The sequence below is a fragment of the Pavona decussata genome, unplaced genomic scaffold (assembly GCF_977016875.1).
Source record: "Pavona decussata unplaced genomic scaffold, jaPavDecu1.1 SCAFFOLD_72, whole genome shotgun sequence".
Taxonomy (NCBI): Eukaryota; Metazoa; Cnidaria; class Anthozoa; order Scleractinia; family Agariciidae; genus Pavona; species Pavona decussata.
The window spans coordinates 4,641,269-4,662,999 of NW_028145491.1; the positions used below are offsets into that span (position 1 = coordinate 4,641,269).

A 21,731-nucleotide genomic window follows, 5' to 3' on the forward strand; every position below is an offset into this window, starting at 1 on the left:
GTAAAGGAGTAAATTCTTATCTCTGTTGAATCACCTTTACTTGACAGCTGCTTTCTTTTTGTGGATGATGGCAAAGGATGCCGACATCCGCTATGCCATTCCCATGTAATGTAACAAAAGAAACTTCTGGAGCCAATAACATCCCAGATAATGCAGTCGATTTACCATGGTGATCAATCAATTAGATTTTGATGGACCTTGAAGTTGTTTGCGTAAGATTGCCTGTATTTGGGATAATACAGTTATGTTGTCTTCGATAATTTCAGGTCGCTATTCTGTGTCAACACGACCCGATCTGGAATGGTAGAAAATATTTATGACGAGGTTTGCAGGAAGTGCAGTTGCAACTTTTACACCAGTAAAGTTTGATGATTTATGGTGGCAAATTCGCTTGCACGCGTCGCGATTGGGTTTAGGCCAGTTTGTATTGAAGCTATCACCATACTTACAGAGTTGCTTTAATCCCCAAGAGAAAAATTGATCTTAAGATCGAAGGAAGATCAAAACTTGCAAGGAATTACGACCCGAAAAGCAAGGAAAAGAAGATTTTTGTTGTCATTCCCATCACGCTATTTATTACCGCTGCTACTGAGTAATAGCACTGCAAATATCTCTTTATTTAGTGTTAGTAAGAACTTGTGAACTGAGATATTTATCACAAGCGAAGAAATAGCTTAACCCTTTAAGCCCCGATAGCGCCGTATGGCACAAGATGCAATTACATGCTCAATATTCAGTCAATTTGCATGACATTTGCACAACTAAAAGCTCTTGGACAGATCTGCACATGGAAGGCATAATATCATGTCCCCCTCCTATACAAGACTTGATTTACCACCCCTGCAACTTTTGGAACTTTTTATCTTTGTACTTTGTACTGACAACAACCAATGTACTGAGAGCTGCAAATTAAGCTATAGTTTAGGGACATACCCAATCTGTTCAAGGAACAGGAAAATTTTAAACGTTTTTATTTTTTAATTTTGGGCACTTGTCAATTCAATCTGTGACCTCCCCCATTTCTTTTGGTGTGATTTATGGCTGAGCATACCCCAGAAAATACCTTTCAAAATGGTATATCACATGTGGTCGCCTGGTTCATAGTTACCGATTTAGAAAAATTTGGCATTTCCCTCAGGGCTTAAAGGGTTAAAGCTACATTTTAAGGTAGGTAAAGGTCTAAAAATCTTCAGTTTATCATTGTTGAACGCATGCATGCCCACACGTGGAAGAGGCTGTTACCTCTGACAACTTCAATAGATATACTGCCTGCTTTGGGTGGTACCTCATTCCCGCATGAATCACGACATATTAAAAAATAATCCAGGATATCCTCAGCCACGTGTTTGCTAGAAATAGAGCAAAGCAAATTTTCTCAAATCAGAGTACCTGATGGCAACAAAATGACAAAATGTTTTTTATGTATATTTGATTTTCTGGCAATACGGAGGTTTGTGTTCAAAATGGTGCAAGGTGCTTGTAGTTCAGATACTATTTTTTTATGTATACTAAGGTTAAATAAACGCTTTTGAGAAAATAATGTAGAGCTTATGTTTTCGTTGTTAGGTATAAAACAAAATAAATAAGAAATAATTAAATTGAGTTGCTGTTTTTAACATTTACTGGGCTTATGGGAAATGCATTTTGTTGCTTGTTTTCATACCTATAAGTGGGCTTTTCTGAAAAGTTGATAGAAATCACTTCGTTTGGTTTACAAAAAAAATGTGAGCTTAGGTAACGTACGTATTTTGGTCTTTTGTCCAAACGTTGATGTGAAAGTCCATCAACAAAAAAGGTCAGCCCATGAATTTTTGTAGAACTCTGTGGCTCTTCACTTGAATATTGGATACTTTGAATGACCTTCTCATAGTCTTTCCTTAAAATAATATAAGATGGCTAAACATTGATGTAAAATTGGAAAATATTAGTTTCATACCAGGTTTTCAATGCACACAGTGTCTACCCTTTTTGGTTGTCACTTGTTCCTTCACTTTGTTTATCTACTGTTAAGGCTAACGAGGCTGCAAAAGTTATTCTAGATGAACCTTTGCACTCTTCTTCAACTAGACTAATGCACTTAACCAGCTTGGTTGGTTAAACTTATAACAACGGAGGCTCTTTTATCACTGCCTCTATGTTTACGTTTTTATGCATGAATGGAATTACATCACACAGTATGGAACGACTGAGAAACAGCGATGTGCATAAACAGTACATGTAGCAAAGACGATCTTAGACTTCCATCTGTAAAACAAAACTGGGGAAAGCAAAGAATGTGTCACCATGCCTTCAAAGATTGTAATACTTTAGACAGAGACCTGAGAACCTTAAATGCTCTATCCCATTAAAGATGTAAATTTTTGAAATATTTTTAAAGTAGTATTTAAGTTTTTAGCTCTATTTGTAATAGTCTTTAACCTCTTATTTATTTTGTAATTCTTGTAAAATTTTAATGATATTTTAGACCAGGACCTCTCTGTATATCACCTGTTGGTGAGGGATCTTTCAAGTTAAAATATTATTATTGTTGACAGAAATGTGATGGTATATTTCCAGCCTGGTGAATGAATGAGAATGATGATTATTCTAGAAAGTGACGCAGGCATACTCGGAAAAAAGAAATCCGAGTGCTGGTATCAGGAGTCGAACCTAAGACCTTCCGATTACTAGTTCGGATGCCCTACCACTGAGCTACAGGAGACTCGTGGGAGCTAAGGCCATTAAACTAGGTTCATGGGACAAACATCCTGCATACTGCTAGGATTTGAATGTCGAACGTGTGGTATATGACAGAAATGTGATGGTATATTTCCAGCCTGGTGAATGAATGAGAATGATGATTATTCTAGAAAGTGACGCAGGCATACTACTATACAGGCTAGAATAATCATCATTCTCATTATTATTGTTATCATTATAATCTTCAGAATTTTCATAATAGTAGTGTGTGTTTCTGACAACACTTGATTACCTTTGGATAACCTCGCCTAACGCTCTCACAGAATTTACTTAAACTTGGTTTGCATAAAGAAAATCATCTAATTGGACCATTGAGAAAAAAACCTTCAGATTTCACAAAAATCTACTATACAATTGCAATTAAGTAAAACGAGCAATAACATAAATGCATTGTCATATACAATTGGTAGCTCTGATTTTGCTAAAACTCCTGAACTTTGTCTGAAACTTCTCCTATGGGTCAGTGGTAGAGCATCCGAACTAGTAATCAGGTCATAGGTTTGACTCCTGTTGGAAATCTCAGATTTTTATTTTCCGAGTATGCGTCTGTCTGTAACTGAAAAACACCTCTATCAAAATGTGTAAATTGCAGTATCTCAGGGAACAGTTCGCGAAAAAGTCGAAATGCTCAAAACAAATAAGTCAACTGATCCCGATAATATTCCACCAAAACTTTTAAAACTTGCAGGAACTGCAGTCGTTCCTGCTCTGGTCACTCTTTTTCGATATAGCATAGAACGCGGGGTAATTTTTTCGTCGTGGAAAACAGCTAGACTTGCACCAATCTTTAAAGAGGACGACGAGACGGACATGGGAAACTACCATCCGATCTCCCTCCTCAGTGTCCCAGGTAAGATTATGGAGTCTGAAATCAATGACACCCTTGTACAACACATCTTCAAGAGTAACAGCCTTGCGTTGGATAAGCAATGGGCATATCGCACTGAGCATTCAACAGAACTGTTGATGATCCACCTGACAGAGACGTGGAGAAGAGCTCTCGATTCTGGAAAGGCAGTCCCACCAGCCTTTGTCGATTTTAAAAAAGCGTTTGTTAGTGTGCCTCATGATATTTTGTTGACGAAACTGAACCGTGATTTTGGAGTTACTGGTTCTCTCCTTGACCTAATACGTAATTACCTCAGTGGCAGACAACAATTCACTATGCTAAATGGTGTGAAGGTGGAACTGTTACCCGTGCCATTGCGTATGGGGATCCCACAAGGATCAGGCCTAGGACCAACACTGTTCGTGTAATTTACGAACGATTTACCTTCTTCGTTACCTACCGGATCCGTCTACGTGTGCGCGGATGACACTACCGTATTTTGTATCGGTGAAACAGCTGATTTGGCTGGCGATTGCGAAACTAAGTAAGGCCTTACAAGAGTTTTACAACTAATGCCTAAACAACCGGTTGGCACCTCATCCCAGCAAGAGCGTGGTCATTCTTTTCACAAAGGGGACACCGATTGGACCTATCGCTCCTGTGAACTTAGGAAATTCAGTGTTAAGTTTGGTTACCAAGACGAGATTATTAGGACTGACAGTGGACCAGAAACTCACCTGGGTAGCCAACGTGCTTTAGACAAAGAGAACCTTTGCTAAAAAACTTGATTTGCTTAAACGATCTCGTTTTTTACCTAGAGGCATTTTAAAAGACTTTTATTTTAAAGTGATTCTTCCAGTAAGTGCGGTTCAGTTTTGTGGGGCTCGTGTTGTCAGTCTGACCTTTTTAATTCAATAGCGAGACTACACTGTAGGGCAGCATGTATGATCTACAATTTACCAAAGGATATGGCTTTTGATGAAGTCCTTAGGCGTGTTCAGTGGCCCACCGTTTTTCTTTACTATAAGTTAGACGTTCTCAGACTTTTTTATAAGGCTCATACCGAGACTTTACCAGATGCGCTGTCCGAGACTTAATTCACTCGAGAGCAGAACTGTCTCCTCGTACTAAGGTGCGAGTCAAGATATATGAAAGACGCTCTCTCTCATATAGAGGCTCATCTTTATGGAATTTTGTTAATTACAACGACAAGGAGACAGCGGTGTCCCCGAACTTTAACTATTTCAGGAAGCGGGTTAGCGCTGAGAGCTTTTTTAAAGATTTTAGTTTAACTGCACATCTGCATCAACAACACGATATAAACAACAGAATTTTGTCTACTATTAAACTACTATTAACTATTATTATACCTGAAATATACTAATGTAACGTAGATTAGCTTAGTTTAGAAGTAAACGCACGACCCCACAAGCTAACAGCTTTGAATACCATCATGTTTAAATAAAGATTATGTTATGTGCGCAATAGCTAGGAGGAGCTTGCAAGCTGTGCATTTCTAAACATGTACTTCATTCTGTAGTTTCAAGAGTCTGTTGGAGCCACTGGCAGTTGCAAAGGAAGGCAACAGACCAGGACCTAATGCCCCTGCTCCAGGACAGCAGGTATGTTGTGTGACAATACCTCATCTAGAACAAACTAAATGATACTTTGCAATAGGCCTAACCTAACCTCCATCATTCAAAAGAGTCTATAAGATGGAAGAGCTACATGACCTCCCATCCATTATATAAATTATAGTTTAACACAAAATTAAGCCAAACTTTGCATGTTGTGTTAACAGTTTAACAATTATAGGGACAAATGTAAATGCTTTTTTCAGGCAAAAGACCTCCGAAATTTAAAGATTCTTAGTAACCCAAGCCACCCAGTAGCAAGAAGTATTTTGAGTGACAGATATGGTGTCGCTCTGCCACAAATTGCCGACAAGCATGATCAACCAGCTCAGGTCTGTACATTTGATGTTATACACTTACATTTGTTATAGAGCTGTCATATATGACATTAAAAACTGTATCATTGTATGGAATGATGTTTATTACTGCGTGGCTTTCTTTCTTGGGGTTGTTACAGCTAAGAGTAAATTAACCTAGGAAGCCAAAAAGTCTATACCAGGCCCGTAGGAGGGGGAGGGACGGGGGAGTGCTTGAGACCCCACCCCCCCCCCCCCCCTTCCCCAGAATGTCTGGTTGGCCACCATATTGAATCCATATTGCCGGCCATCTCAAGTCTTGGCTGTACGGTTGAAGCAATATGGATTCTGAGCTTTTATTGAAATTTATTGGGTCTTTCCTAGACTACCTTTTGGCATTGTCGCGTACGCTTTTACGCTTTTTTTCGACAACCTTTGTTGAAACAGCTGTATACAACAGCAACAAAGGAACTCCTACCTTGTGAATCAGGAAATAAGAAACAAAATGGATTGAAATCAATCAATCTCAAGCCATAAAGCTGCTGAAATAGATTCATTGTTTTCTAAGACGTCCGCTCATTGATAGCAATGTAAATGTCCTTAGTTTATAACAAGTTCGGGCAATTGTCAGGAAAGCCACACAGAGATAGGTCCTCTCAAGAGCCTCAAGAAAATAAATTCCGTTTCAGTCGGATTATTACTCCCCGATTCCAAATTTAAAAAGAGGAAGAAACCTTTGTTGTGGTTTGTTTACGTCCTCCTTCAAATATGAAATAAGGAAATTTTACTTGGTAGTTCCTGAAAACGAAACGGCAAAGAAATATACCAAAAAGTGTGATGCCGCCAGGTGCAAAGTTATTGTTTTGCCTACTAAATTAAATCTACTGTTTTTTTGACGTTCTCGTTGAATTTTAAACTCCCCAATAAGTCTGGCTTTTTTTAGTGATGGGGGGGGGGGGGGGGAGTTTTGTTTGACCAATTTGCTCTTCCCCCCAGTTGTTTTAGCCTTGCTACAGGCCTGTATACAAAGGCTGAAATGATAGGAAATGCAGAATGAACAGACTGAACCTTTTGATGTAATATATCAAACACGAGAAAGCGTGTTTCATCAGATATCCAAACACTCAGAATTAGGTTGAAAAAACGAGGCGCAGCTGAGCTTTTTTAAACGACTTCTAGGTCTTTGGATATTTGATGAAACACACTTTTGAGTGTTTGATATGGCTTCTCAAATGATCAATAATTCTTGGAGAAATCCAAAAATTTTATGGTCATTAGGATCACGTATCCAAACCACGGTCACAGTGGTGATTTTCTTTGTTTTCTCTTGATGAATTATTAATGAGTTTTGAGAAGGGCATGTGAAAAACCTGAAAGTTTATACTTTTTACAGCCAATTTCAGGTTTACTTGCATACACGTAGTTCTGACATCGTTTATCTTTTGTTCTTTATTGTTGCATATTCCCACTCCAGAAACTACAGCTACAAGGAGACTGTTTGTATATTAATTATGATTGAGGGATTATGGGATCATTTGGGTAGACAGATGGGAATTATGCTGATGAATAAGTGCATTTCTTGGGAGTCTGTTCTACAGCAAATAATTACCCTTAGGTGAAAACCAAGAGAATGTGCCAAAAATGTATTCATAATTCGTTGGTGCGATGTCCATCTGCTGGTTCAAACAATCCCAGAGAATCCCTTACTCGTACCAGTCTTCTCACAGTTTCTGGAGTGGGGAATTATTTAGGACTGCATTTGAAGTAGGTATGTGAAATAAGTCTAAGTAAGTCTAATAAGTTTAACTACAAAGATTAATAAAGTTGAAAGTTAAGTCATGACTAACGTTGCATGCATTCTTTTTAAATGTGGGTAAGGAATATTTTGTTTCTATTTCAGGTTCCTGGCAAGGTTGTCATCGGGTCAACTGTTGACCCACTTAATACTCTGCCTAGAGCAAATAAAGTGGACCCAATGGTAAGTCATTGCAAACATTGCGCTACACAAGCTGAGTATTGTAAAGTAACTTATAACATTTTTCTGGTGTGGCCATTAAAAAAAATGACCTAACTCACCAATTGAATTATTAATTGAATATTTTCTTTGCGTTAGCGTACTCCTCCTCCAATCACAGAAGAAGATGCTCAGAAGGGAATTCTGAGCTTGATAGAACGTGGACTTATACCTGTAAGTTTATGTCTTTGTAGTCATTTTCAAGGTTGCCCTTAAATTGAAAGACCCACTACATTACGCCAACCCCCAACAAAAATAAAATAACACAAATCGATCATTTTAAGAAAAACATTACTTATTCAACTAAAATATGGTATTAAGTGTAGACGTAGTCCATGCCTATAAGTCAGATTTTCCCTGTAAGACTAGCACTATTTTAAATTGACAGACAATCTTCAGTGGTATAAAGGACTTGCTGCAAAACTTTAAAATTGCAAGTACTCTGCTGAATTTATCGACAAAATAATTAATGCTCGCTGTAAATTTGCTGTCTATTCAAGTGTTGTTTTGAAATGTCATGTAAATGCTGTATTTCGTCCAAACTTCCATGTGCTTCTTTTATTTATGACTTTAATGGTTTTTCATTTTTTATTTCACTTCCTCAAGCTAAACCCCAGTGAAACCCCACCTATTTTCATTCTGTGCATTTTAATTGTAAATCTGTTAAACTGTCACCGTTTATTACTTGGGCATCCCATGGAGCCCAAGTATTAACTTCGGTTTTCTTCATAGCCGTCAAAACTGCAATCGGGCTCCAATGCGTGTGTGGGGAAAGATTGAGCCGGTTACTGTATTTGTCAATGGATTGCGAACATGACATTCCAGTCTTTGCAAAATGTGGTGCGTCATGTGATTGAACCAAGTTATGGACAAATCCCTGGAAAGGGGAATAGTTTAATCCAATATGTTATGGGGGCAGAGATGACTACGTGACTCTATTTATTGTTCATTTGGTTGCTGTTATCAGTTTCTCAGAAAAAAAAAAAAATTAGTAGTTTTGCATAAGTATCACAGGTCAGAATTATTTTGTACCCATTTTTTTCAAGAAAATATCAATGTTATTCTCACATTTACCGGAAACTCTAATAAAAACTAGCAAGCTCGTAGCAGTCAAATAGGCAGTCAATGGGACCATTTTGCTTTCCTTGGTGAATTGAAGTTAGTTATGTGGCAGTGATGGATAACTATAACACAAGCAATGAATTAAGTTGAAAAAAGAGCAATTGAATTTTGTGTGACAAAACTTAATGCGATCAAAGCATGATTTCTAGAGTGATAACGATCAAGAGACCGTTTGTTTACCTTGCGGTTTGAAGTGGCATCCAATTGGTGACTAAACAATTGATGTGTCAGACCGAAATGATGGGTTTCTTTTACACTCAAAGCGAGTCGATAATGTGTATACGCCCTTGCTGTTTTTCTTTGAAAGCACAACTGAGAATGCACACGCCACACATTCAAATATACATGCTGTTCGCTGTAGACCTACACTAAAAGATGTTGAGCGTTTTCGGGACGGGTCGGTGCGTGAACTCAAAGAAAAAGCAAGGAATTGAAGAAATTGAAGAATGATATCAAATGGACTAAATGAGCAACCAAAATGTAAGGAAATTACAGGTGGAATGGACAAAAGTTAGAGTACAGGCATTTGCCGAAACGTTAATATTGTAAGGATTTGCATAGCTGGTGATCACTGTAAAAATAGTGATGTCTACATCGAAAGGGAGAGAAACAAGAAGCTCCTAGTGCCTATGTTGTGTTTTCTTCCTTTGGAAAGCAATTACTCTACTTTCGTACCTCTTGTGGTAAATATAGTGATTTTTCTGATTGGTTTACTACTTTCGTACCTCTTGTGGTAAATATATTGATTTTTCTGATTGGTTTAATCATGTGTTTTGGCACCTTCCACATGTGTGGTGTTTGTGATTTTGCATGATCAGTATATACATTTGTCTGTATGGCGAACCAGCCGTGAACTGCTACTAAAATAGTTCGCGGGAAAAAAATACACCCTCCAATGTTTTTTTCTTAAAATCCTTTTCCTAGTGCCAAAAGTTTCCAATTCATGAATTTTTCAGAAGCGATTTTTTATGAAAATTATTTGACATCGGATTTCAATACAAACACTGTTATTTCAAGACATGTTTGCCTACTCGTTAAAATGGCCTCAAAAACCGTGGTAAGGCCTATAGCCATAGCTCCCACAAGTCTCCTGTAGCTCAGTGGTAGAGCATCCGAACTATTTATCGGAAGGTCTTAAGTTTGACTCCTGATAAGAGCAGTCGGATTTTTTCCGAGTATGCCTTTGTCAGTTACTGAATAGTACATTATTCTCAACAATAATCGTGTTGGATTTCATGGGTGTGTTTCGACGGGATCGTGCGCCGAGAAGAATAACAGTATAAAAGCTGAAACGTCTGTCACAGATATCCCGGCTAAAAAAATAAGGGTATCTGTGTAGAGACGTATGCGGAAATTCTCCTTTGTTGTGAAGAATTCATTGTTATCTTAAATGTACAAATGGTTACAAAACCCAACATGTTTAGTAATATGTTATTATTTATATTCATCCTTTGCGTGACACTTCCAGTTGCACTACATGTTTTTTAACACAAATACAAAGTGATGCCTTAGACTCTTAGCCTCTCAGTCTTTTGTCGTCAAAGACTGAACTAATGTGCATACTCAAATATTCGTAATACAAGGACGCCCAAGTCAAGTATATGCTACCACAGCGTCTTGTTTATTTATGCTTAGGGTTATTTGTTTATTTATTTACCAATGAGTTACCAACACAGCCTACCCCTCCATTTGAGGATTAGGTTTTGGTGGATATCTGTCTGGATCTTTTGCGTGACAATTCCGGGTGAACTACATGTTGTTTATCACAAATACAAAGTGATGCCTTAGACTCTCAGCGAGTCTTTTGTCGTTCACTTGTCATCAAAGATTGAACTAATGTGGATGCTCAAATATCCGTAATACAAGGATGCCCAAGTATATGCTCCCACAGCGTCGTGTTTATTTATGCTTAGTGTTATTTGTTTATTTATTTACCAATGGTTTACCAATGCAGCCTACCCCTACATTTGAGTATTAGCTTTTGGTGGATATCTGTTTGGATGGCTTTAAGGGTCCATTTACCCATTTCGTAACTAAGTTATACAGTTGTTACACAAGCACAGTTTTGTTTCTGTGACTGACAAGTTGGCGCACTTTTTTGGGGGGAAACGTTTGGAGTCTTGTTTGCTCATTTGCTGATCTACTCACGCTTTTTTAGTAAGGATGGGCCGATACCAGTTTTTTCAAATCGATTTGATATGAGTACGATATTAACCTATGTTTGGCATTTTTTTCGATATCCATATTGACTCCGATATCCAAGACTTTTCTGTCAGTAATATTATCACCTACACTCTTAAAACACTCTTTATAGTCCGTAAACATTAAACAAAAGACACAAACCTAGCAACAGTGTTTTAACTTCAATTTTGTGTACTTCCTTTAAGCTCAGTGCAACAGCACATACACAAACGGAAAATATTGGGTTTTGGCACAAAAACAGCCTTCAAATATTCAAGTGAGCGGTCAAGTGAACATAATTGAACAGGACGGAATCAGCTGATATTTCACACAAGTATCAATATTTTTCAAGGAAACACGAGCATCTATTATATCGAGTGTTTGGTATCGATATTGACCCACACTTACCTTTTAGTTGATTTTCCTACTTATTCTTATTTTTAGCCAAAACATGTTGTGGTGTGGATTGTTTTTGAAATTTTAATCTGAAGGATGAAAGCGATACTGATAAAATACAGCAGACTGAACTTAGAAAAGAAATTTAAGAAGACCTTTCTGGTTAATATGTGCAACGCCAAGTTGTGCTCGCAAGTTTTGTCAGGCCAAATTTTCATTTCGCTCATAAATGTGCATTTACTCGCAGTGTGATTTCATCCAACGACTTAAATTTAGTGATCAGTGGTCAATAACTAGCTATTTGTCGAACAAGCAAACGTTTAGAAAATAAACGTTGTGGCAAAATTGTCTTAAATTCATCAGATGAAAGCCACAAAGTCAGTGGCTCCGAGGCATTGTAATCATGACAGAATGCCAGGTAGTGTGTAACAGTGAAGAAAGTGAATAACAGATTGGAAAGGTTTTCAAAAAAGTTTTCTCCGGTGAAAAATACCACACTGCTCTTTCACCCCAATAGAAACTGACCTTATAGGTACAATTCTAATGTCCCAGAAGCCATCATTCTCTAAAGAGCGCAGGTCTTATGGTAGATGCAGAAGACTCCTATTGAAATGCTAAGGTTGAGCAACTAGAGCCACCTCTTCAGATAAAGGCTAAAGCCAAAAGTAATTAAGAAACGATAATCGACCACACTCCAGACTGTACAATGCAATGAATGCAGAGTAATATAGGTTCAGCTCCTCACTTGTAGCTTAGCGACCTAGTCATTCATTTTCCGATGTAAACAGAGGTGAAAAAATTCTTGAAAAAAAGACTAATTACCATCCTTTTTGCTCCATTTTCTGTTTTGGCTCACGTGACTATGGCACACTCACACTGAATGAATATTGACCAAGTTATCTACTTTGTCTACTTGAATAGTTCATTTTCTGAAAGTTCGTCTGTCTAGACTTAGAGAGAATCGCCATTATTTGAAATGAAGGGCTATGCGATGCCGTTGCTATGGTAACAGCTCTTGCTTGGAAACTGGGAAAAAATATAATTTTAACATAGTTTGAAAGGGTGGTGTAGTACGGAGAAAGTCAAATGATACTTCATTTCATGCAAAATTTAAATTTGAAAAGACTTACTCCAAGGTCACAAAAACTGTTGCCAGCTTCCTTAACAGGGTAGTTTTTCTAATCATGACAGGGGCAGGTTTTTGATGAAAATAATTGACGTCCACAAATATACAATACCAGGCAAAAGGTGAAACAATCTCACAAAGCTGTATTTAAATTTGGTTCATTTCAAGGTACTTATTTGTAGTTGCTCTTTTTGACAGCCAGCAGCAGAGCTCACACTCCAGCCATCACCTGTCAAACACCACCAGGCTCCTGTAAGTTAACATGCGTTCAAGAGTCACATGCTTGTTCATGTGTGGTTCAATTACTATCTTTTACAGTCCCTTGATTTCAGATACAAATTTGAAACCACAAGCCATAATATTTTACTGTTTCCCTCAATTTAGCTCCACAAAGCAGAGCAGCAGTTCTCAAAATTTACAGCTCCACCACCAAATGAAGTTGTGGGTGGTAAGTGTAACTTAATTGCTCTTTTTAGCAGTAATACAATATAAGTAGGCGCCAGGGCAGTTGGTAGCAATACGTCCACTACATTAATCATCTGACGACATTAGTTTCAATCAGGTCATTGGGAAAGGTCTATTTCAAAAACAGTTGTTAGAAATGCCAACGTTAGATCAAGTGTTTTAGTTTCAGCAACTGTGGGGAAGACCTGGTGTGATTGTCAATTCATAATTTGATGGCAGGTTGGAAGGTTTTATAGTCTCATTTTTGCTTTTCTTCTTTATCTTACAGTTGGTGGCTACAATCTATCAGTTATTAAGGTTTGTGCGTGAACTGTTGTTTTCAGTTTATCTTTATCCTGCAAGCTTTTAATATAGCAGTTAATTCAAGTTATTGGTGAAAAAATATGAATATCTTTAGTATACACAACATTACCAACACTGCTGATCTGTATAAATGAAGTGTTTCTGTCTGTTTTGTGACTTTGTAGTAAGCAGACACGTCAGGTTCTACATATTAACTGTTATTTACTTTGCATGTACATAAATGCACAGTAGAACCCCGATAACTTGAACTGGATTAACTCGAAGTTCCCGCTCATTCAAACAAAGTCCGAACTCCCTCGAATTTGATCCCATTTTTTTCAGTCATTTACTATCAGCGAATACGATCTAGGTAAACTGTAGCAAAATCCAATTTCCGTGGATTTGCTCTTATTTTTTTCAACCATTTTCTATCAGCTAACTCATACTTCCCAGCGCTAACTTGAACTAATGTTACTTACCATGTGAACTATTTTAAAATCGTCGGTTGATAGACCTCAGACTGTCAGAACATGGATGATTGATGTGTCGAAATTTTTAATCTTTATTGCGATCGAGCACCAGGAAGTGAGCAGGGCACAACTCTAATGTTGGTTGAGAAGATTCCAGGGCCACTGACTAGCGGTCGCATTTTATACCCTACGAAGTTCATGGACGTGTGTATTGTTCTTGGTCTATATTTGGTCATCAGCATGGGAACAATTAAGTGTTCCTGTTTGTTTTCTTCTAATTTGATGTAGTGAACGTATATGCCATATTTGGTCTTTGCACAGGTGCATGCGTGTCACATGAGTTTGTTACATCGGCCCCCGCAGATCGGCTGCGGAGATAAGTCCTAAATTTTAGGCCCAGTTCAAACACTGTACTTCACATGAGCCAAATCGAATTTGAATTTAGAGCGACCCAAATTTTCTAATCCCTCCTGAATTGATTTAGATGCCGGAATTAATTCAGCGGAAATTAATTTACTGAATCATGCTATCACTGAAGAAAGTTGCAGGTTTGTAATAATTTATACATTTGATTGGGCTTATATGAAGTAAGGCGTCTGAATCAAGGCTAGTCCACAACCATTAGTTTTGGCTGAGCCGATCCTAATTATTTCGGCTGTTATGAATTGATTCAGACCCCTTACTTCACATGAACGCAATTCATTGAATTCGATTCAATCTGATATTTGGGTGTGACAAAACAAATAAAAATCTCTTGAAATAAAAATCTTTTGACAGATTCAGCTCATGTGTAGTACGGCATCTGACTGAGCCTTGTTGGAGCTCACGATAGGATGAAATGGCACTGAATAATAATCAACTACCGAAAAAGAGGACATGGAGGTATTCAAAGCAAACAAAATCCATTTTGCACTTTGATTTCTTCGATTTCCAAGACAAAGTAAATTTCAGTCGAAAATAATTAAACAAACCACGGACTTCAAATGAGTTTTACAAGAAAGAGATTGGCTGTCTCATCAAGATTGAGAATGCAGAAAGTCTTCAAAAGTTGGTAGAATGGTTTCCCTATCCACTCCAACAAAGATGGCGAGACGTTGCTGTTGACAAAACTAGCAGCAAACAGAGATAAATCACCTTCAAAGGCATTGCAAGGTTTATCGAAGTTAAGGCCGGGGTATTGAATCCAGTTTTCAGAAACATCAACAGCGACTTGAAGACCAAAGAACCTTAGGCGAAAAGCACACAAAAATGGTGTAAGCGACTGCAAGAAACCTTCGTCCAACGAAGTCGATTCAGGGAAAACTACGTCTAAGTGCCACCTGTGTAAGGGTAACCACTGGCTGACTCGTTGTTGTGAGTTTAAGAAGGAGGTGCAAACCATCCTTGGCTGGACAATCAATGGCCCCTTAGAAGGAAAAGGAGGCACTTCTCGACCATAAACCCCATCAGGAGTAACTACGAACTCAACCAGGAATGTAGCAACAGAGTTTACGATCTCAAAGGAAGACTTGCATGCAATAAGCATCATGGAACAGTCTGTTGTCCTGGAAAAAGGTCACTACCAACTAGCTTTGCCAAGGAAGAACTGCCTGCCTAGTCTGCCGAACAACCGACCCTTGGTGATATACTGAAGATCACAGAAAAACCAAGAGCTGTTCTCAAAGTATTCCTCATTCGTGGATGACCTGGTGATAAACGGTCACGTCCAGAAGGTTTCACAAAACCAGCTAAACCAGCCCATCGGTCTGATGTGGTATCTGCCTCCTCATCCAGTTCTCAACCCCAACAAGCCAGAGAAGGTCCCTGTTGTGTTTGACTGTGCAGCAAAATAGCAGGGGACGTCACTCAATGATCAACTTCTCCAAGGGCCTGATTAAACAAACAATCCGGTTGTGTGTTAACTTGCTTCCGAGTGGAACATGTAGCACCAATGGCCGATATAGAGTCAAATGTTTCACAAGGTGTGCATTAATTACAATGACTGTGATGTGCTGCGGTTTCTCTGATGGTCTGACAATGACATAAACAGGGAACGAGAACAACACCAGATGATGGTGCATCCTTTGGCACACATCATCCCCAAGCTGCACCAACTTTGCTCTTCGTTGAAAAGCAGATGACAATCAGCAACACTTTATCAAGGAGGCAGTCGACAGCATCAAATTCAATTTTTATGTCGATGATTGCCTCAAGTCAGTGTCGACAGACAACAGAGCCATTGAACTTGTTGGTGAGCTTCGCCAAATACTCTCCGAGGGAGGATTCCTTTTGACAAAATTGATCCCTAACTCGCGAGATGTTATCAGCTCTGTTCCTACATCAGAAAGGGCAAACTTCGTGAAAGATCTTCTCGATCAGCTGCCCATCGAACGAGTCCAAGGAGTGAGATGGAATGTGGTGTCTGATACCTTTAGCCCCAAGATCGTCATGAAGGACAGATCTTCCACGAGACGAGGCCTTTTATCTATAGTCAGCTTTGTCTATGACCCATTAGGGTTTGCAGTAGCATTTATCCCTGTAGCGAAGTCTCTACTGCAAGATTTGTGTCAAAAGAGATGGGACAGCCCCATATCGGAAGAGGATCTGGTTGCTGGCGCAATTGGCTAGAAGATCTTCCCAAACTGAAAAACCTGAAAGTCGAGTGCTGTTGCAGTTTTTAATAATATACCTTATATAAAATCTGTTGATTGGAAGGGTATTGGCATAGGACCTTGGTAGGAAGGATGAGGTTTTGTAACAATATATGAATTGACCAAGTTGTGGGAAGTGGATGTCATTGAATGTTAACATACCAAGTTCTTAAAAAAATGGAATCTGTATGGGCATCAGAATTTGATTTATCAATGATTCTAATACTGCGCTTTTGTAGAGTAACGAGACAGCAGAAGTTGGTTTTGAATGTTGATGGCTAAACTATATTGCAATAATAAATATAAATAAATGCATTTGAGATAAATAAAATGCAATTGTATACTCTGGGAGTTCAGGTTAGCGGGCCGGGGTCCTACTGTACTTTCTAAATGCATTAGAAATGTTCTGATCCAGTTACCTGTACACTCATGGAGATCAGTTCGTGTTTCCAGGTAAAATGTTTCCATTGTTGGAAATATTTTCTATTTCTTAAAGGCCCGTTTAATTAGTTTCAACATTTGCCCAACATTCGTTCAACAAAAGTTGAACGGATGTTGGATGAGTGGAATGTTCAAACAGTTTGTTCAAACGCCATTCAACATTTTCAAGAACAAAGGAAATGTTTAATCGTTGTTGAATGAAAGTTTAGACCAATTTAAGTTTGATTCAACACACTTTCAACAAAATGAAGAAAGCAAGGCCGAGAATAGTTCCACGTTTTGGTTTATTACAACCCTGATAGTTGGAAATTTACGATATTTCGGCTCCATTACAGAGTCATAATCATGTGAAAATATCAGTTTACAAGAGGCGACTTAAATATCATAGGCGTGTTAATATTACGTAACATAACAAGAATACTTGGTAATATAATCAGAGGGAACGATCGAATTCTCTAGAGGCTTTTAGTCCTTCGTTAACAGTCGGCTTGAAATTCTTGATGTCGAAAGCTTCAAGAACCGCTAATTGTGACCTATTGTAATTGGGAGCAATTATCTCAAAGTTGTTGTGAACTACTTTAAAAATATGGTCTTTGAAACTAACGTAGGACAATGGATGGTCATTTAAATAATCAGGTAGTCCATGTAAGCTAACCACTACATTGAATGCATTACAATAACCAAGATGGTGTCACATAGGTTGTTCTGGCCTAGAGGCATGCTCACGGAGCCTGAAAGCTAAGGAGCAATCTGTTTTGCCAATATATTGTTGAGAACAACCAGGACAAGAGACTACGTTAGGTCTTTGCAATGTAGGAACTGGGGCCTTGTTGGAACAGAATTGCGAAAGTTTGGTAGTATCATAACGTATTACAAACTTACCTTTTTAACTTTTTTTTGATAGTTTAGGACTGTTGATGTCTTTTTTAAGACGGTTGAGAATAGATCGGGGAACTCTCTTAGGAAAATCGTTCCAAGACATAAAGTCATCAATTCTTTTAACTTGTTTCTAAAATAGTTTAGAATTGCTGGCAATTTTGTAAGCTCTAGAATATAATGCGTTAATCCAGGCAGTTTTAAGACGCCACATGGTGAAAATGGAAAAGGAAGTGTATTGCCCTGTATGAGTATCCTTGTAATAAAGATCTGTGAGATTCTTATGATATCAATTCTCGGCCTCGCTTTCTTCATTTTGTATTCAGAACTGTCAGATGGCTCTGGATTTTGGACACTTTCAACATGTTTTTGGGCTTTCAACAATGTTGAATGACCTGTTCAAACAGCCCTTACATTTGTTTCAACAACTGTGTTGAATGCATGTTGAAAAGGGCCTTTAGCCTCCTAAGTAGGGAAAAGGGTGCAAGAAAAATTGCCAGTGAGAGCCCTTCTCCTCCATTTCTGCACGGGACTAGTTGTACATCTCACTTTACTAGCTGGCTTTTCTTGTGCTCTCTAAGGAGCCTGCCTATAGGCTGCTATTTCTTTACCTTTGTTACAACAATTGATTAAAAGTGTGAATGGCCAAATATTGGAGTTAGTAGCTACATGCCTAAATGTTTTTGTTGCATTTCTACTTGACAGATGGATCCATCAGGAGTTCAGGCTGCCCGGCAGACATCACGTGCAGAACAAAAAAGAAGAATGCAATCATCAGACCAACAGCAGATTACTGCAATTAGGGTATACAACTTAATGTAACTTTGCAAACTCTCTGTTAGTCCCCCTTTAAATGTCTCAATCCGACCAAGGGCGGTTTACTCTTTACAGAAAATGTTTGCACTACTTGGGTAAAATTGAAACAAGTGCCCCCAAAAAGGTTCAGATATATAGTGTAAACAACCTGCCTGCACCAAATTTCAGTTGGTGCCAAGCCCTAAATTTTCATCAGTGCTGGAACCTCTGTGAGGTGACCAAAATCCCCCAAAAAATGGAACGGGTGATGAACGATTGGTTCACCCGTAGTGTGAACGTTTTGATGGGCCAAATGTGCGCCTTACGTCATGATAGAGAGTTTTAGGATTACGTTAAATTTTTTTCAAGAAAACATGAATGCGAATCTCACGTTTGACGCCTTTGCCGTAAACGTGATTGTAAATTTCTCTAATGTCTAGCGGTTTTTGTGCAGGAATTCAAGATGGCAGAGGGGAGGGGTTAATTCGATACGGGATATTTAGGATACACTGATATTGCAGTGAAGGGAATGTGGGATATTTGATTTTGAACACCCTCTTAGTTGGGCCTCATGGCTCAAGTCGACAGAAGTCACATATTCGTGCTTCTGGTCGTGCTTGGCAACAATGAAAGCACTGGTTCCAGGGGTATTGAATAAATTGGTAAGAAAAAATTTAGTGTGATGTCGGAATCATTCGCCACAGTTCGTGTATGCTCTTTAATAAATACTTACATGACTTGAGAAAGGGTCGAGCATGACCTTGAATATGAAATATGAACAATGTGCGGTCAGAAAAATTACTTGTCTAGACAAATATTTGAACTGCCGGTCATCTTGAGATAACTCCGTGGATTTTCCATTCATTTTGAAGAAACATACATGTATTTTATTTCCTGAGAAAGTGAGTACTTTTGTCTGATTCCTTGAACTCAGAGGTCGTAAAGCAGTTTCATCAAAGTTTATAGGTAAACACGGCTATGCGGACCGACGGTCTGCAACAAGGAGTGTTTGCCACTTTTTTCACTAAATTATTTACTAATAAACAAAAGAACAGTACTACAGTGTTTTACAGTTAGTATAATAATTGTTATAGTGTTTGCTACTTCACAGAAGGAAAAAAGGTCCACCTTTGTCGTACAAAAGTAAAAAGTACTATAAAAGTAGTTTCCAACAAAAACTACATATTTTATGTGTCACCTTTATCTACTGTAAATATTTGACTGAAAACATTTCAACATCTCCCTTTTTTGCTGAAAAACACAAAGACGATGTGAATGGTGTAACGTTCACTGAAGTTGGTTAAAAGTCTGTTAAAAAGTCCACTAGTTGTCAAATTTCTCACCTACATGTATGCTTCCGCTCCCCTTCAGCTTAATGTTGATAGGTACATAATTTTGATTGAATGCATAGTGACAGTTCGTTTGACCTTCAGGGCTGGACTCAGAACTCTAGGATGAAACCTCTTCCTGTTAAAGCCATAGAAGGACCAAACGCAGTAAGAAATGTTCCTTGTAGATAATTTCTTCATCCAGGTCATGCTATTAATCTAATGAAGGCGGCTGGCACTAGTTTCCGCACTTATCCTTTGACTGATTAACAGAACCATTCTTTACCACTTTATTACTTCTTAATCATATCTCAAACATGCCTAAGCATTTGGAGGAGTTTGGAGCGACTAGCTGTGGTAGAATTTTTTTGAACTTTGCAGAAAGTTATATCTAAACATGCTGATTACAGTTACATAAAAAATGGGTGTCACTGAGCGTGTTTTAAGTTAACCTCTTAAACGTAAAATTAGGGCTGTTTTTAACAGGTTGTACTGTTGCTATGGTAATCCATGATGTGGACAAAATGACCATAACTTGTTCACCAATATTAATCCATTTTTTGGTATCATTATTTTTGTATCAACTGATAAAGAGTGGCAGTATCGATCTGTCAAAAAGTGTAAGTGCTGGGAAATAATGGACACCTTAAACCAGTATACATGTAATACATATCAATATCATCAAGCTTGTTAGTTATGATGTGTATTTCAGATTCCTGTTCCAGCGTCTACACCAGCAAATGATTTCAAAAGCATTCACAAGTTTGTTGTTCAGAATGGAAAGACTAGAGTTACTTCTCAGGTAAATGTATTTTGTCCGATTTCACCATGTTCCTTGCAATTGGCTGGTGTTTGTAATTTACTCTTTTTGCGTGAACTTCATTTTGCTACCTTTGCAGGACTACTTAGATTTCAAACAGCACTACTGTCTCTCATGGGGAAGGTGAGTGGTCTGTAATTGTTTGCTGAACATGATATTTTCACGTTCTCTCGTGTCTACCCCTTGAAGCTACAAGCAGGCAGCGAGGAATATAGCAAACTTCCACAGCAAATTTGCCTTTTACAAGCATCGACCACGTGTTCAATTACTGTACGTACTGTGAGGGAAGGTTTTTCCTCTTTGAGCAACTTCGGGCTTTACAGATACTCAGACCTGGGGGGAACTGTCGAAAGCACAAATTAAAGCTCAAACGGGCAACTCTTTCACAGGAAAGAGCAGTCACCAGGTACCAGGGTCTATTCACAAACTAGACAGAACTAGCCGTGACGACCTGACTTTTGGTTCCAACGGTACTTTATTCTTCAAGCATAATGTACAGAATTTGTTTGATCTTAGCGACAGTAAATTGCAAAATATATTTTCAACTCACAGAATTGTTGTTGATAAGGCACATTTTTTTAAAAGCATTCTAAATTGAAAATTACTCAAACCCCAAGAACGGCAGAGTCAGTAAGCGGACCTCGAAAACAGAAATACAAAATAGTGCTGCGTATATGTAGCATGAACAATTTAGAATTCTTTCAATAAAAACTAGTACATTCGGAAAGCTTGGTGAATCAGTGGTATGTGTTGGAAGAGAGTTACAATTTTTAGGACCTAGACAAAGAATTGTAAACTGCTAAAAATTAGTGCGACAGGCATGTGGTCTATAACTACGTGCTGTTTTTGTGTCTTTGTAAATAATTGAAAAATTGAAAAGTTAAAGGAGAGTCTCGTGACATATGTGCGAGTAGCCCAAGTGATCAGTCTTTAAAGGTGAGTGGTTACAAAGGGAACAATAATGGGCCGGAATATATATATAATGAACTAAAAAGTCACAATGTAAAGAGGGTGGGCACGTGATTCGCTAGTTCGTGACTGGTATCTCATACAATTACAGTCAAACTTCAGCTTAACGTAAGTCTCGTTTAACTTTTCAAATATATTTGACACCATTTCTACTCACTAGTGAGTCAAGCACGAGCAGAAATAAAATCAATGCAACAGTTTTAGTCTCAAACAAGTTACAATTTGCTTCAAGAGACAGCGGTGAAGTGTCTTTGGTGTAGAGACTTCGCACCAAGCAATATTTGGGTTGAAACTCTGTCAAATTCCATTGTCTCATAA

The 21,731-nt window shown here is 38.3% G+C and overlaps 1 protein-coding gene across 3 annotated transcripts in view; it reads left to right on the plus strand.

Annotated features, from left to right (window-relative positions):
• The window catches only part of LOC146477087 (IQ domain-containing protein H-like), an 86,671-nt gene that overhangs the window by 23,956 nt on the left and 40,984 nt on the right, over nt 1-21,731 (plus strand). For all 3 annotated transcript variants that reach the window (XM_085114087.1, XM_085114088.1, XM_085114089.1), the window contains 11 exons: nt 5,109-5,190; nt 5,409-5,534; nt 7,399-7,476; nt 7,612-7,686; nt 12,536-12,589; nt 12,722-12,785; nt 13,071-13,099; nt 18,207-18,305; nt 19,730-19,792; nt 20,337-20,426; nt 20,524-20,567. In XM_085114087.1, coding sequence (XP_084970213.1) covers nt 5,109-5,190; nt 5,409-5,534; nt 7,399-7,476; nt 7,612-7,686; nt 12,536-12,589; nt 12,722-12,785; nt 13,071-13,099; nt 18,207-18,305; nt 19,730-19,792; nt 20,337-20,426; nt 20,524-20,567 — 804 coding nt within the window. The remainder of the gene's footprint in view (nt 1-5,108; nt 5,191-5,408; nt 5,535-7,398; nt 7,477-7,611; nt 7,687-12,535; nt 12,590-12,721; nt 12,786-13,070; nt 13,100-18,206; nt 18,306-19,729; nt 19,793-20,336; nt 20,427-20,523; nt 20,568-21,731) is intronic.